The sequence below is a fragment of the Coptis chinensis genome, chromosome 5, assembly GCF_015680905.1.
Source record: "Coptis chinensis isolate HL-2020 chromosome 5, ASM1568090v1, whole genome shotgun sequence".
Lineage (NCBI taxonomy): Eukaryota > Viridiplantae > Streptophyta > Magnoliopsida > Ranunculales > Ranunculaceae > Coptis > Coptis chinensis.
The window spans coordinates 36,649,335-36,666,972 of record NC_141460.1 but is presented as its reverse complement, the minus strand read 5'-3'; the positions used below and the strand labels follow the sequence as shown (position 1 = coordinate 36,666,972).

Here is a 17,638-nt window from a genome sequence, read left to right as displayed (position 1 = left end):
CACAGCAAAATATCAAAAACAAAGGTACATCACACACGATTTGTGTCCGTGTGTGTCCGACACGGACACATGGATACATATCCGACACAGATTATTTTTGAAATATGGCGTGTCCAAGTAACATAGGTCAAACTTGATCTGGAGCATTCGAAAGAAGGGCTGGGAGAAGTTGGGTTTCATTATGACTAATGGAGTATAGGGTGGTGAATCAAGAAAGGTGCGAGAAGCTGAGAAGGTAATAAGAACCTAGTGCTTAGCCACTAGGGGTGCCGCCCCCACCACCTGCATTCTGCCTATCACTTTCTGGAACAATGATGGCGGGTGATTCTCTTTCAGAGGCATCCAACTATAATCACTTAGTTGATTCAATACAGTATTTGACAGTGGCCTAGATATTTCCTTTTTTTTTTTTTTGATCGGTCTTTTCACGTAATAAGATATTTCCTTTCAACCTCATCTAGCCCAGTTTAGGAATGTGTCTTGTACCAAGCATCTAGCAGCTGTTAAACACTTAAACACATTTGATGCTATCTTCAGGATACATTGGACTACTGCTTATCCTTCAAAAGTCTATTGGGGATCTTAATCTCCACGCCTTTTCCGATGCTTATTAGGCTAGCTGGCCCAAAAAACAAGATTTCTTCTCTCTCTTGAGCGTTGAATCGAGTAACATCCCTTACTCATATCTTGCTGAGACTCTGCATTTCAATCTTGGTTAGCTTCATTTTCCGACGCTCTACTGTGACAATCTCAGTACGGCCTATAAAGTATCAAACATGGCTTCTCATACTTGCACCAAGCGCAATGAGCTTGACTATCATTTCATCTGTGAGAGTGTTACTTTAGGCTCTCTTAGAAATTGTTTTTTCCTTTTTGTTATCATCTGGCTGATTTCTTTACTAAAGGACTACACAAACATCTATTTCGGTTTTTGCTCTCCAAACTCGTCCATTGGGGGTTATTTTAAACATAATCCTGTGTATCATTGGGTATGTTACCTTTCAGTTAACCTTTTACTGTACCGTGCTCACATGTCCAGCACATGTTTTTGTAACTTAAACATCTCTGACACCTCATTTTTGTAACTTTTAACATATCTGATACCATTCAGGTTTACAACATTATTCCATTTTCCTATTTCGGGAAAAACTAAGAGAAAGAAAGGGACAAAAGAGAGAAAGAACAGCAAAGAATCAATACTAAGAACAATGGACAAGGATTTTCAACTGAAAACATGTTTCTTTATTAGCACTCTATTCCCTAACCCCTAAAATCCCATTTTCCTGAGGAGATTGGTAAACAGGCCTAGGAACTTTGGCACAACCTCCCAAGGTGTGATTAGTAGGCCACTGAACACCTTCGTTAGCAATACTTCCCTTTTAGATATTACTTTTTCTTTTTCAGCAATAAAAACAATTAAGCGGCAGAATTCAAAGAGATGCAAATATGAAGTATCTTTTGAAGATATTACCTGGAAATATTTTTTGAAGATAGAAAAGAATAGAGATGCCATCCTCATTTTCCACCCGTAAGTCGGAAGAGCTATACAGCACAGTCTCACTATAGTATGGTGTGAAGACACTGTTCACAGAAAAACAAATAACAAGAATATTACCCAAACAATAAATAAATAACAATTAAATCTAAAACAATTATAAGCCCTTATATTCTTCATCAGACCAGAATGGGATCATTTCAGCAACCGGCTTTGCTGAAGGCATTTTCATGAATAAAGAGTTTGTGAAAAACTCCAATCTTCTTCTTGCTTCAAGATTCTTTGGAACATTGGCGGCAGAATCCTTTACAGTGAGAAGTAGGTGCAACCGCTTCACTTGCTCCTTCTGTTACAGAACATTATACAGTAAATCTAACAGTTTCAACTTAAATCAATGAACCAGAAAGAACCATCGGGTAAGACACATACAATCTCCGGATCCCTGAGCCATTGTATCCTTGAAAACAGGCGGCCTTCGTTTCGTGCTTTCGCTAAGATATTCCAAGTATCAAGCTGCTCCCTGAGAAATGCAAAGTTTAATTCCGGTATGTTAAACATGAAGTCAAGTACCATATATCAGAAAGGGACTTTGCACGTCAGTCACACAATTACATGTAGCCAACTACCTTAAATCGGATGACAGCAGGTCATGTGTAACAACATCATAAAGCTCATACACAGCTTTCGCAGCACCTCTTGCAAGTTCAGGAGTCTCATTCCGTATCTGCACATCAAAGTAATCTAATTTTTAATACATCTCAAAGAATATACAGAAATCACTTTCAGAGAAAAAAAAAATTATGTTTCAATCAAAATAGTTCAATCGCTAGAGTTTGAAAAGAAAACCAGCAGAAATTTCGTTTTCAATCCTTCATCAATAAGAATCACAATTTAATGTCAAAATCACTTTGTGAAGGATGGATTTCATAGTAATCAAATAATAGAAACATAGTCGGATTTGTTGGACAGTAAACTAATAAAGGAACCTTCCTTTCATTTTCAAAACATTTATCCGTCAACATAGATGGCATACAATAAGCAAATCATGCATAGTAAATGCATATGATGTACTTCTTTTTAAATTTTAAGGTGAATGAAGTTCAACAATCAATAGTTGTGTTGTGTTACTTGTGTATAAATATTTCAAAACTTGCTTTTATCCTAGGTTACATGGACACGCCATATTTTGAAAAAAATCCATGTCGGATGCGTATCCACGTGTCCGTGTCGGACACATATTGCATGTAATTTATCTCGAGTTTTGATATTTTGCCGTGTCCGACAATTCTTATCCGTGTCCGATATGGAGTGTCAATGTAACCTAGCTTTTATCCTATATTTACTATGGGGACAAAACTGAAAATGACAAAATTCCGAAATAACGAACCAAAAAACCCACCCTCATTTCAAAAACACTCTCAAGGACAATAGTTGACTTTTATCCGAAAAAGACAATAGTACCCTAGTATGCACAGATCGACGTCTGTACATACCAAGCATCACAAAGAAAATAGTATACACAAGTGTCAGCACATACCACCTCTTGGTATGCGAAGTATGCACCGACGTCTGTGCATACCAAGCATCACAAAGAAAATGGTATGCACAAGTGTCAGTGCATACCACCTCCTGGTATGCGAAGTATGCACCGACGTCTATGCATACCAAGCATCACAAAGAAATTGTATGCACAAGTGTCAGTGCATACCAACTCTAGGTATGTGAAGTATGCACCGACGTCTGTGCATACCAAACACAGAAGGGTAAAATTGGAAAGAGTAAAAAATAAAAAAGCCAAGTCTGTCCTTGTTAATAATTAAAACGTCAAATCTGGTTTTCTAGTAGTTATAACCCAAAAAATGTCCTTATTAATGGTTTCAAAACCCAGTTGTCCTAAACTATGATTAAAATTGGAAATTGGGCCTTTTGGCTTATATCTTGATTTCCTATTACCTACAGTTGACTGTAATATCACCGCAAGATTCACAAGATTCGTGAAATACATAAGTCTTTTACCTACCTGTAATATACTAATATATCTAGACATAATAGAGAAAAGATATTCACACAAGGCTGCAATGCTGTAGAACGTTGTGCTCCAAAATATGCGCAGACATCTGATCACTTAACAATACCTATTTACTTAACGGTTAATAAACACTTGCCAGCTTATTTTCTTATAATCGTGTTTCTTATATACTGGTACACAAGCTTTTCCCATGTGGGACTAAACTATCCATGTCAGCAGTTTATATATAATAAATTGAAGTTCAAAAAACTGATTAAGATTGGAAAAGACAACAAACAGGCCGAATGGAGTTAAATAAATCTAAACTGTAGATGAAATGCTGAATATTTACCAGGAGCCCAGTCAAGGCAGTAACTCTCGACAACACCAGTGGAAGCTTCTTAAGTTCTAAAGTTAATAGAAGTGAAGATTCCAACATGCTATTATTTATCTCACGAAAGATTCTTTCAACCCTGTAATCAACAAGATAATACTTAAAGCAAAGAATATTCAATAGCAGATGAGTACCCCTGATACATGCAAATAGAACCATACCAAAGTCTTCCTTCAGCATCCACTAGCAAGTGCAAAATTTTTTCTACACTGTAGTAGCACTCCTGAACAGCATATGCCATGTATTCATCCCGAGATATTCTATTCCATAGATCCGCCTGTGTATCCTTACAGTCCAGAGCAAGATCCATTGCCAATAAAATCTGGAAGGGAAAAACTAGAAACATGAGAAGGGTTGCAAAACCAAAAAAGAGAAAAATATGTAATATAGATGAAAGTTCTTACAACCAGAAGAACAAGGTTAGCATGTTATCAAGTCACACCTTACTACTTAAAAGAAAAAGAGGCCATTGGACCAATCTTAAGCTTCCAGTGTTACTTGGAATGGAGAGCAGGTCCATCTCCCTAAAAGCATAATAAAGGAAGATAAGAAATGATGTACAAAAAATAAATTAACTAACTGAAAATAACAATTTCGTTAGTGTAAATTACCGGTTACTAATATAATCTTCTTCCCGCAAACTTTTGATGATCTCATTCCAAAAAGGAGAGAATATTGCCGCATATGCCTTGTTCATCTCCTCAGATACCTGGATCAACCAAAACAAAACTCTCAATGTGGCGTAGCGGAAGTGTTGAATTGTAGATCACGTCTTACAATTCGATTGTTATCCTTGAATCCACAAGGAACACTCTTAAAATATCAAGAACAAATAATAAAAGTTCCTGGAATTTTATTGATAATTGCATAAAGAGTCATTACAATGAGAGTGTCTTTATATATAACAAACACTAATTCACACAAATAACTTACTAGGGACACTTGGCAGTCTATTATAGACTGCATTCTAAAAGCAGATAACTCTAACTACTAATAATAACTGCCAGTAACTGAATTCTATTAGAAATCAGTCTGTAAGTAACTGAATTCTGCCGGAATTCAGTCTTAACCTACATCAGTCTCCCCATCTTTACAAGGACTCACCCTCAAGTCAATTGAAGGAAGAATCTCATCATTTCCATGGTAACAGTAGAGGTCTTTGACATTGAAGCTCTTAGAAATGGATAACTCAGCTGGGAGATCAACCACATATGCATTGTTGTTGATCTTTTTAAGAATAGGGACTGGACCAATCTTCTTATAGCTTTGAGCGTGTTATAGGTACCCACTGGAAATCTTTCTTTTCATAGATGAACCATGACTAAATCACCTACCTCAAAAGTATTCAACCTTCAATGTTTGTCTACATCAGCCTTATACTTCGCATTGGCCTTGTTCAGATTCGCTTTCACTTCTTCATGAAGTTGTACAATCTTCTCAACCTTCTCAACCATATGATCAGCAGGAACACTTTGGCCAGGAACTTTAGGTAAAGGAACCAAATCAATAACATGTTGCGGTACTGAGGTATACACAATTTGGAATGGCGACTTGCCTGTAGAGCAGTTAACAACATTGTTGTAAGTGAATGCGGCCTAAGCAAGTGCTAAGTCCCACTGCTTGGGTTTCCCTCCTGATATCGACAGTAATAAATCCCCCAAGGTCCTATTCACTACTTTGGCTTGGTCGTCTGTTTGGGGATGACAGGTAGTACTATACTTCAGACTGGTGTCAAACCTCTTCCATAACGAGTGCCAAAAATGGCTCAAAAACTTGGTATCTTGGTCAGAAATAATAGACTTTGGAACACCATGTAAACGTACAATCTCTTTGAAGAACAAATGGGAAACATGGGAAACACCTAAATTCTTTTTGCAGGGGATGAAATGAGCCATTTTAGAAAATCTATCAACCACCACAAAAATAGAATCCATACCCCGTTGAGTTCTTGGAAGGCCAAGTACAAAATCCATGGAGATGTCGACCCAAGGCCCATCTGGAATTGGAAGTCGAGTATAGAGTCCAGTGTTGTTAGAACTGCCTTTTGCAGTTTGACAAGTGTAGCATCTTTGCACGAATTGATTCATATCCCTCTTCACTTGAGGCCAATAATACCTCTCTTCAACCAAAGCAATGCTCGTCTCTGCCCATATGTCCACTGAGACCACCACCATGTAAATCTCTAATGATGTGTTCCCGAAGAGAGCTCCATGGTATAGACAGTTGGTTTCCTTTGAAAAGGAACCCCCCTTGAAGGTGAAAATCAGTAATTCCAGACTCACCTTTAGCGATTTTAACCCATATCTGACCAAAATCTTCATCTTCATCAGAAAGATCCTTCAAGTAGTCGAATCCAACCACTTCAGTTTTCATTGTAACCAACAAAGACACCCTACGACTGAGTGCATCAGCTACTTTATTTTTCTTCCCTGACTTACATTTGATAGTGTGAAAGTGAACCGTTCAATATAGTCAACCCATCTTTGATGCATGCGGTTAGAGCTTGTATTGCTTTTGATATTTTTCGGTGCTTGGTGATTGGTGAAAAGAATAAAGTGCTGATGAATTAGGTAGTACTCCCAATGTTTATGTGCTTGATACAATGCATACAGCTCTAACTCATAAGTCGTCCACTTCTTTCTAGCATCACTAAGTTTCTCACTGTAGTATGCAACTGGTCGTCCCTCGTGAGTCAATACAGCGCCAATGCCAACAAGGGAAGCATCACAACCCATCTCAAACAACTTCTCAAAACATGGCAATGAAAGAACCTGGGCTGCAATAAGCTTCGGTTTGATCAATTCGAAAGTTTTGGCAGCTTCTTCAGTCCATACAAAGTGTTTTCCTTTCATACATTCAGTGAGTGGAGCTGCAATGGTACTGAAGTTGTGCACAAAACGCCGGTAGAAGGTAGCAAGTCCATGGAAACTTCAAACTTCACTAATGGACTTGGGAGTAGGTCATTCCTTGACAGCTCTAACATTCTCTTCATCAACATGAATACCATTAGAGGACACCACATAGCCAAGAAAGACTGGGCTATCCATGAGAAAACTACACTTCTTGAGGTTAAAATACAAAGTACTCTCACGTAATACATTGAGAACTTCCCACAAACGATACAAGTGTTCCTCTTCGTTACGGCTATAAATGAGGATATCATCAAGTACACAACTACAAACAGACCAATAAATGGTTACCTGATTCATGAGGCGCATGAAAGTACTTGGGGCGTCTTTGGTTTTAACTTCTTCTTCTTCTTTCTTTCTTCTTTCTTCTTCTTCATCAGTGTCCTGGCTGTCCACACCTATAGCATTTATCATTGTATGGTGGAGAATATGGATTGGTAGAGCGGTTAAGTGGTTTTGAAGTACTATCCCCTAGTGTAAATTTTGGTTGGAAATTTCGGCTAGGTTGGGTTGGTAGAGTGGAGGATTGTTGTATGTGTGTTTTTCCTGGTCGTTGCTGGAAAGTGGAGGTGTTGTTAGTGTTAGGGTCAATGGCTGCTAGGGCCATGATTTTGGTCAAGGTTAGATTGAATGGGAGGTGTATATAGTTTGCTAAGGCCAGGATTTCGGTTTGCTAGTCTCTCCATTATGGTTTCAGCCCTTAAAGCTAGTCTAACAGCATCACTCAAGGTATGTGCAGTATGCAAGGCAATCCGATCTTTAATAGTGTACTTCAGTCCACTAATGAACCTTGCTGCTTGTTGGGCATCTTACTAGCAAAGGTCATTGCGTGAAACCAATCTATAAAACTCAGTAGTATACTCATCCACCATCCACCATGCGATAACCTTGTCGACAATTATGGTATTGTGAGAACAAGACTTGATCATAATCAATAGGTAAGTATCTACCACGTAACATCCGTTTCATTTTCATCTAAGTTCTAACATGAGGTTTGCCTACACGAGTACAAGAGAGTTGAATTTGATCCCACCATGCTGAAGCGCCAGCCTTCAATTTGTAGGCAACAAACTCAAAGAACTTTTCTACTTCAGACAACCAGTCAAGGAAATCTTCCATGTGAGGTTGCCCATTAAATGAAGGCAGATACATCTTCACTTTGAATTCACTCCCCTTTTCTCCATAGTAATCATCTCTCTGAAAAATCCTCCTCCATCGTTCATTCCTCAGAAATTCTGCCAAATTTTCCAATTCCTCATCACTAGAAACACCGCCATATGTTGCAGCACGTATATTTTCAGTCCTTACTTCTTCCCTACGAACTCCAAGATCGACACCCCTTTTTGCAGTAGTCGCAGATCCAGTGTTGTAAGGTTGGTTAAACCCACCACCAAAACCTGAATTTGACGCTGGGTTTGCGTTTTAGACTCTACTAGCTGCTCAACCATGTCGAGAGTTCTTCGAGCCACGTCGGAAGAATCCCTCTCACCACCATTAGAAGTCATCACACCAGGAGAAAACCTAGGCTCTGAATACCAATTGGCGTAGCGGAAGTGTTGAATTGTAGATCATGTCTTACAATTCGATTGTTATCCTTGAATCCACAAGGAACACTCTTGAAATATCAAGAACAAATAATACAAGTTTCTGGAATTTTATTGATAATTGCATAAAGATTCATTACAGAGTGTTTTATATATAGGAGAGCCTATATATAACATACACTAATTCACAGAAATAACTTACTAGGGACACTTGGCAGTCTATTATAGACTGCATTCTAAAAGCAAATAATTCTAACTACTAATAATAACTGCCAGTAACTGAATTCTATTAGAAATCAATCAAATCAGTCTGCAGAAAACTTAATTCTGCCTGAATTCAGTCTTAGCCTACATCACAATGGCTTAAGATAAGACGTTAACTACTACTACTTACTTGTAGTGTGTAGTGTATATGTTAAGGAGGCTCTGGGGACTATGGGTCCCCTCTATAACAAAGCCAACGGTTAGCAGATGATCTACCAAATGCTGCCGTGTGGACACTATGGAAGATTGGAAGAAAAGAAACATGAGAGTTTTTTAGCACAAAGAAAAGATGGGATGTGCATCAGGGACCTTTGCTTTGTAGTTTTTTGTTTTTTTTTGTATTTCTTTGATTTCTCTGTCATTGTACTAGTAGGACACCTCATCCTACTTTCTTTTGATTGATTTCAAATTAATAAAATATATTTACAGATCAACAGAAAAAAAAAAAATAGCATCAGTTGGTACGTGAAGTAAAGGAGTTTCTTTTCAATCAGCATGTGCTACTCCATCTTTTAGGCTGTAAAGTTTGTTAATTTTACAAGCAATTGAGATGGGCAATTGAAATTTGGGGATTTGGGAGAGTTCGAGTGAGATTGAATAATTCCGTGCAACTAATTACATTATTAATAGAAACTGAATTAAACTAATTAAAAAGCAAAATAATAAATAATAATAATAATAATAAAGTAAAAATAAAAATGATAAGCCTTATACATCTTTTATTTTACCAAGACAAAGTGAGTGCTTTGCCCATGTTCCTTATAGTTCTCCATTCAATTTTTCAAAAGAAACCTTTTTCTTTATAAAAGTTATTTTTTTTTATTTTGTTTAAAAAAAGTAAATAAATAAAAAAATAATAACAAATAAAAATAAAAAGAGGTTGTTGTTGACCATGGAGCCACAACAATAACACTATTGAGTTCCAAACCAATAACCTCCTGTATGTGAGGAGTGCACAACCGTTCTTTCGCTTTAGACTTTTAGTTTGATATTCTTTCAGCATTTAAAGTCATTAAAATAACCAACCAAACGACTTAGATGGACCCCACAAGCAAACAAATTTGAGTTATTGTGATACATCGTCATTAAATCACTTAAAAAATCATAGTGAAATTGATGATTATAAAAGAATACCACAAGATATGTTGGTGAGCTTCAACCATTCGTTGTATTTTGTGTGTGGGTCCTTCTGGATTGGAACTTCCAAATAGGGCTGTCAATGGGTTCGCATTATGCAACCCGAACCAAATCAATAAGAAGCAGTTTGAGTTCTTGTAATTCGGTTTCGGTTTGGTAATTGTTTGAGATTTCAGTTTTGATTAGATATGGTTTGGTTATGGATTTGTCTTGAACCGAACCGATATGAACCCGAACCTATATGAGGGCATTATAATAATATATAAGTAATTAATTTTGTATAGGTTTTCTAAAATTATACACCAATATGTCGGGGGGGGCCTCGGCCCGGCCCATGGGCTGAAAAAGCCCTCATGCAATTTAAGGGGAGGGTAAGGGCCTAAATATGAAAGCATGAGGACGGCCCTCAACCAAACCTTAAGGCCCTCACAAATCCCGCATTAAAGCCCTCACAACTTCTCTATGTAATTTATTTATATTTTGTTAAAAAGTAACTGTATAAATAGCAAAATGAAAAATATGTTTTACATAAATTAGTGCCTTGTGTAGGCTCCTCCAACGTTACATGAAAAATTTAGTTCAAAAGAACAAATTGTCCATTGTCGGGATATGAACCCGTGTCACTTCTTTATGAATAAGCTAGAATGAAATATAAATCAAAGTGATGTGATATGATCCTTAGTATACGGTAATGAAATTTTTAATCAACTTCAACTAATCAAACACAAATTACTCTACAACCTACAACACCACATCATATTTGGTCTCATATGCACTTTTTATTTATTCATGGGATACATCGGCACATAGAACTTAAGAACAAAACTTTTGAATTTTATTATCTTACAAATTTTAGCCAAATTATTAATTAAGGACATTAACCAAAGTCGAGATTGAGAAAAGCTATTATTTAAACGTGATAATTAATTTATCACGTATCAATTTAGCAAGATTATACTGTAAATAAAGGGTTTAAGAGAGTAATCAAATCCGACCCTCTGGCCTGGCCCTCAATTCTCTAAAGAGAGGGCTAAGGTGAGGGTTAGGGCTTCATAATTTTAGCATTGGCCCTCACTACATAAGCCTGCCCGGCACGGCCCGTTTTATACCCCTAAATATGTGACTGGAACTAATTGATCTAATCTAAGATTTGATCTAGTTCTAAGGCTGAGATTATAACAACATCAATGTAGATATTTTAGGTTAAGAAATCTCACATGTTGCCAAAAACATTTATTCAAATAACAATTGCTAATCATCGGTTCGGGTTGGTTTGGTTCTTATCGGTTTGGATTGCAATCATACTAGTTTGGTATTGGTATTTCCAAAATCCACCCCAAGCCGATCCATTGACAGCCGTACTTCCAAATGGAAAGTATTTAGAACGTGAAAACAATACTGAATTTAGACTTTATATATCAGAAAATAATAACTGGCACATATGGAGATTGGAATAACTTTCTCTAAACAGACAAAAAGAAGATGTAAGGGAAGGAATAGTCATTTCCAAATTGAGTTAACTCTTAGAAACTGAACAAAAATAGGCGAGTGCAGAGCATATACTTTGAAATGGAAAAGACAGATTCGCGCTATTGTGATATTAACCTTGATCTCGGCTGCTTATTTATAGTAGCTAAGATATTCCATGATTTATGTTTCAATCCGGCGGAGCACCCATGGGTCCAGCCATCCTATCAACATCGCTCGTGTCAACCACCCCATACACTTTACTCTTTGCCATATTCACCCAAAGCCCTAAGATCACCTCAAAGCAACAAAGAATCCCACGAAGGAATCTAAGTTGTGAGAGGTCCCTACGGAAAAACACCACAATGTCATCTGCATATTGCAGATGAGAGGCGAGAACTCAGTCCTGTCCCACCCTAAAAATCTCGATAAAGCCGAGCTCGTTAGCTCTACTAATCATTCTACCCAAAAAAGATAAAACAGTAAAACCCCTATGGACTGTTCAAGGGGCCAAAGCCAAGATGACTATACAGATAAGCTTTACAAGACACTAAAAATGATCAAACGAAGAGAAGATAATCCAGAACCATTGTAAACACTTTCACACAAAAAGAGAGGAAAAATCATAACAGCCAGGAAGAACAAAGTAATCGCTTACCTGAGGCAATTGTCTGTCGAAAGGCATCCTGTAAACACGAAATAGCAAAAGTGTCAGTCATACCAAATGGAAGGCAAGATAGCAGAACTACTAACTGAAAACAACACCTTTTTGTCTGTGCCGACACAAGATTTTTAACAAATGCTTCAGGAAAGCTCTCAAAACGCTTTTGCACCATCTCAATCGAGCGTATCTGACATAAAATCCACATAAAAGCTCTGTGAATTTTCTAAAAGAATCGGCATCGAATGGAGAAGTATAACACATACACATGCAACATACAAAAAGCACTGATATCAAAAAAGAAACTGTTAAGGAGAGTATACCTCCCCTAAATGAGCCCGTGCACCCATCAAGCCACCAATAAGAGCAGATAGCAGTGTGTACCAAATGTGGATGTCCATAATGTAAATCTGCAGTTACGAACATAATTAAATTTGTACAAGCTGAAAACCACAAGTTTCTCAATCTTGATCTAGGCAAAACATTTGAGTATTAATAAATGACCAGGTTCCTCGATTTACCCAATACATATATAACTGAAACCTTTCTCATGTCTGACACTCAGATAAAGACTAAAGAAGCTAAATCAAACTTCAATACTCACAGCCACAACAGGAGCCCATAAGCTTGCAATCGTCAATGCATTATGATTGTCTGTCACAAATATAACAAGTAAAATTTAGAATTACGCACCTACAATCTTTTAAACATTCAATACGAGGAATACGTAATTGATCATAATAAGTAAAGATCGTCTTGACATCTGAAGAGAAAAGTTCCTAAACTTCATTCGAATTTGAAAATATGTGGCTGGCTACGTCGGCATACAGAAATGACATGCATAATTAACATACGCAATCCAAAAGCGGACTTGCGCACTGCTCTAAGGGCTGATTTTTGGTAGATATTACCTCCCTACCATGGATAGTATCTCCACAAAAAATCATCTCAATCGGATGTGTCTAGTCTCGTCAAAAGAGTGTTAAAATTCTGGATCGTCAGTTAAATTTCGAACTTGAACTCAATTTTTGGTAGGGTTAGACATATTCAAAGGAGCTGACTTTTTTTCAGAGATGATCTCCATATTGTGGAGATCACATCCCCAGAAAATCAGCTCTTAGTTCATCACATTGGTAGGTAGGATTGCGTATGTCTGTCATTTATGTATGTCGACGTAACCAGCCCATATATATACATATATAGTTAAAAAAACAACTAGAATAATTGATTGAAGGTTTTGTTCGGATAAACAAGAAAATTGATAGTAACAGAAAAAACAGTTACATGAACACTTGAATTAGGTAGCAAAGACCAATGTACAAAATCTTGTTTTTTGAGTTCCTCAAAACAAGATGGATGCGAAATACTGATCTAAATGAAACAGTTCCAACCTTTCAAAAATTGTGAAATCTCACAAAATTAGGTGAGATTTACGAATACTTGTGAGATGCTCGATAAAATTAAAAATAGACGAGCATAACACTTCGTCCTCCTCTTTTCACTTCTTCCTCTTTTCATTTTCAAATTCAATGCTCAAACCACTCCTCACCTCTTACGTTCTTCCAGAAGAGAGGGAGAACCAATAACGTTGCCTAACTTCCCAAATCAAAAAAAATCTATTCAATTGTTGCATCTCCATTATGGGTATTTTAGATCTATTTCCTAAAGATTTAATGGTCTTTTAGGGCAACAAACTTGTCACTTTTTTTCATTTAGGGTAACGTCAACTTTTTATTTATGTGTCCTCAAGTAAGAAATTGACATGAAAGAAAGAGGCTTGGCACATCAGAATTTTGTTAAGTGCGTGTAGACAGAATCCCACTAAAAAAAAAAAAAAAAAAAAAAAAAATCTCCTTTTGACAAGAAATCTTGACATTACCCAGAATGAAAAAAGAGCACAAGTTTGTTGCCCTATAAGTTTATTAATCCGTTTCCTAAATGAAAACCTCATCTTCTCCAAAGATACTCCTCATCAACTCCATAAATCCTTCAAACCAATTAAACCCCGATTTTCTCAATTACCAGTACCAAAAATAGTAGCTACTTAGATTTTTATCAATGATTTTCTCAATCCTATTCTATAAAAGCAACCAATCTAAATCAAATTGGGGAAATATGGTTCACTTGGGAGAAATTAATTAAATTTATGAGAACTTAGGTTGAAAATGGATAAGGTTACTGAAATATAAGAATCGAGATTTCAGAAATTTCAATCTTTTCATCTATGGCAAAGACCACCTAAGTTTGGCCCCTGCCCCAACACACCACAAAGATACTTTAAAAACAGAAAAATCCGGAAACCAAAAAAAGAAAGAGGGAGACCGAGAAGAATAGCACCAACTAGGCACCAAACAACCTTTAGCTACATGGCACCAACCAGCGTATTCCTCAACCTCACCCTCTACCTCCTCTTCTGACAATTTCTCCACAAACCTCTTCTTTAATATCCTCCATGCTATCCTCAGTGAAGCTTTTTCTCTATCCCACTTGATAGTCCTCTCTCTATTTCCTCTTAACAGATTCTTTATCTTTTGTTCACTTGCATTCACTTGGACTTCCTATAGCTCACCAAAATTTTGTTAAACTCTTGTACTCCTCTGATATCTTGCTTCCATGTCTATATGACATATTTCGTCAAACAAAGATTGAAGCTTAAATGACAACTCATAAATAAGGACAACTCCTTCCCTCTAGTTTTTCTATAGATTTTTGGTCTTCTACTTGCTTGCACTCACTTGGGCTCCCGCTTCTTACCAAATTTCGTTAAACTCTCATATCCCCTTGATAACATCGATTGCTTTCCTTATGTAAAAAACATATTTCATCACACAATGTGGTTGAAGCTCTAATGACAAGTGAGATCTAAGGATTACAACTTTTTTTTTTTTTTTCTCGGTAAAGGTGTATATATTAAAATTAAAAAAAAAAGGATGAGATATCACTTGTACAAACAAGAACGGTGAAAAAAACCAAAGGGGAAAGAAACCAGAGAAAAAGAAACAAAACGAAAAACCTCTATGGGAGTCCTCATAGCATAATGGACTCCCATCTATAAACATAACTCTCAAAAGGTATCGTCCGGAACTCATCATAAATGCGCAGCCAAAAGCAAAGTAGCGCCTTGATGGTCAACACCACCTTCTCCCTAGGCAAAGACACCCCCTCAAAAATGCGGTTATTCCTCTCTAGCCATAGACCCCATAAGATAGCAAAAGGTAGCATATTTCATACGCGTCTCCTTTTACGAGAATAGATATCCAAGTGTCAAGATGCTAGTAAAGCCTTCACCGACTTAGGGCATACCCACGAAACACCTGATTCCGAGACAAAAAAACACCAAATACTCCAAGAAAAAGGACATCTAAGAAAGATATGACTGACCGATTCACCAGCCCTCAAACACAGAAAGCAGAAATTAATAAGCATCTCTTTAATACGCCTTTTCCTAAGATTATCCACACTCAGAATCTTGCCTAGAGATCAGTGTTCTAAAAAACGGCCTAGGCGGCCGTCTAAGCCGTGCCTAGGCGTTGGGCAGTGCCTAGCCATACTGTATTTCGCTCTAATCGATTGATAAAACAGTGGACCGTTTAATCGGGCCTAGGCAGCAGATTAATCGGCCTAGGCGGGGTTGGACGGTTTAGAAGGTCCAGTTTGTTTTTTTTCTGTGTTGCATGGGTACGCCTATTATTCCGGCGTGTCCCATGTCGTGTCGACACCAACACCGACGCGACACAGATTCGCATTCGAATCTATTTTCAGTTTCAAAGAAAAAAAAAAGATTAAGAAAGAAGGAAGAAAGCAAGAAATGGAGTAGACTGACCTGGATTCCTCAAGTGGTGGTGGATTGATGTGGTCGGCTATGACCATCTTCTTCTATGGCCGGCGGCTGCAACCCAGATCTAAGATCTAGGGTTTGTTTCTTTTAATAAGGGATGTGGGCTTTTAATAAAGGATGTGGGCTTGGGCTATTTTGTTTCTTTTTTCCATAGATACTTAGATAGGATTAAATTGGGCTTTTAATAAGCAATGTGGACTTGGGCTTTTTTGGAATGGTTATATTCAAGATCTAAACTTAGCAAAAACTGTTTTAAATGGCTAATGGGCTTTATCAAAATATATATATATATATATATATATATATATATATATATATATATATATATATATATATATATTAGTTATATATAGTCCTTCTCTTAAAAGTAGCTACTTAAGTTAACTTTAAAATAGTACGTAAGTAAAACTTCACCTACAAAATGAATTTAAACCTATTTTTTTGTGGATATGATATACTCAATATTAAGATCATCTCTACCAAATTTCAGCTCATTTGGAAACCTCTAACATTGGCAAAAAACAATTACAAAAATTCAACATTTCTGGACCGTTAGATTTCTTTTTAAAGATGACAATAATTTTTATCTATGTTAGAAGTTTCCAAATGAGCTGAAATTTTGGAAAGATAATCATTATGGTGAGTGCTTCATAACCACAAAAAATTAGGTTTGAATTCATTTTATAGGTGAAGTTTTACGACGCATTTTATTTTAATCCGTGGAGGCGAACATTTTTTGGAGAGGGGGGTTATCTGGACAAAACCAACTTGGTTGGTTTACCCCTGTCTCCGTCCTCATCTTCCTTCCCCTTTTCTCTTTTTCTCTCTCACTCTCCCTTTTCCTCTCCCCTCTCTCCGGACACTCTAAATCTCCACTCCTCCTTCTCCATCTCCACTCCTCCATCTTCCTCTCCCACTCCGCTCCCCCCACCGCTTAGCGGTATACTAGGTTAACTTAAGTAGCTACTTTTTAGAATAATATATATATATATATATATATATATATATATATATATATATATATATATATAAAATATATGCTAATGTCCTAGCCCGTCTAGGCGCCGCCTAGAAGGCCTAGGCGCTCCCCTACCGTCCGACTACCGCCTAGCATTTTTTAGAACATTGCTAGAAATGCACACCATACAAAGAAAGCAACTTTCAAAAGGACTTTAGAACACCATATAATATGACTAGGGAAATCATGCAACACTCTCATACCTGGACATTGAAGCATTGAATGAAGGATGGAATAAAATGATCTACAAGAAAAAATTCCCTTCTTGTCGATGAGCCACAGTTTTTTATCTCTATCCGATCTCACATTAGGAATGAGTTCCAACTTCCTTATAAGTGCAGCCACACTAGCAATGTCCCTGTCACAGAGAGCCCCATATATCCCAAGGTTCCAAGCAATCGAACCATTATCTTCCCGCATGAACCAGCGAACTGGTTTATTCTTTGAGTCAATTAGAGCATATAACCGAGGTAACGCCATCATCAGAGTTCTCTCCTCCAACCAAACATCCTCCCAAAATCGGATACTATCCCCACTACCTAGGCTGTAGCCAATGTTCTCAAAACTTTCTGACCTTCTAAATCCCTTTCCATATTCCCCATCCATAAGCAGTATGAACAGGCCCGCTCTCCCAGCCCCCATTTCTTTCCCCTAACCGAGACACAATAACACTCTTCCAGAGACTCTCTCCTCCCTAAACCTCCAGAGCCACTTACCAAGAAGCGTTTGATTAAACTGCCGTAGACTTCTAATACCCAGTCCTCCATCATTTTTTGGCTTGCAAACCCTGTCCCATCGCACGAGGTGAAATCTGTGTCTATCATCGCTATCGTCCCACAGAAAATCTCTCATGATCGATTCCAATCTGTTGACAACAGTGGATGGCATATAGAATAGAGACAA

General features: G+C 37.4%; 1 protein-coding gene across 1 annotated transcript in view; it reads right to left on the bottom strand.

Annotated features, from left to right (window-relative positions):
- GSL8 (glucan synthase-like 8) overlaps window positions 1-17,638 on the bottom strand; it is a 67,510-nt gene that overhangs the window by 33,416 nt on the left and 16,456 nt on the right. Inside the window, exons 20-31 of the mRNA XM_086559960.1 lie at window positions 12,484-12,533; window positions 12,203-12,289; window positions 11,984-12,069; window positions 11,877-11,904; window positions 4,509-4,606; window positions 4,340-4,421; window positions 4,059-4,219; window positions 3,856-3,976; window positions 2,122-2,219; window positions 1,925-2,015; window positions 1,681-1,841; window positions 1,472-1,581 (exon numbers count right to left, since the gene is read on the bottom strand). Of these exons, the coding sequence (XP_086416086.1) occupies window positions 1,472-1,581; window positions 1,681-1,841; window positions 1,925-2,015; window positions 2,122-2,219; window positions 3,856-3,976; window positions 4,059-4,219; window positions 4,340-4,421; window positions 4,509-4,606; window positions 11,877-11,904; window positions 11,984-12,069; window positions 12,203-12,289; window positions 12,484-12,533 (1,173 nt within the window). The remainder of the gene's footprint in view (window positions 1-1,471; window positions 1,582-1,680; window positions 1,842-1,924; window positions 2,016-2,121; window positions 2,220-3,855; window positions 3,977-4,058; window positions 4,220-4,339; window positions 4,422-4,508; window positions 4,607-11,876; window positions 11,905-11,983; window positions 12,070-12,202; window positions 12,290-12,483; window positions 12,534-17,638) is intronic.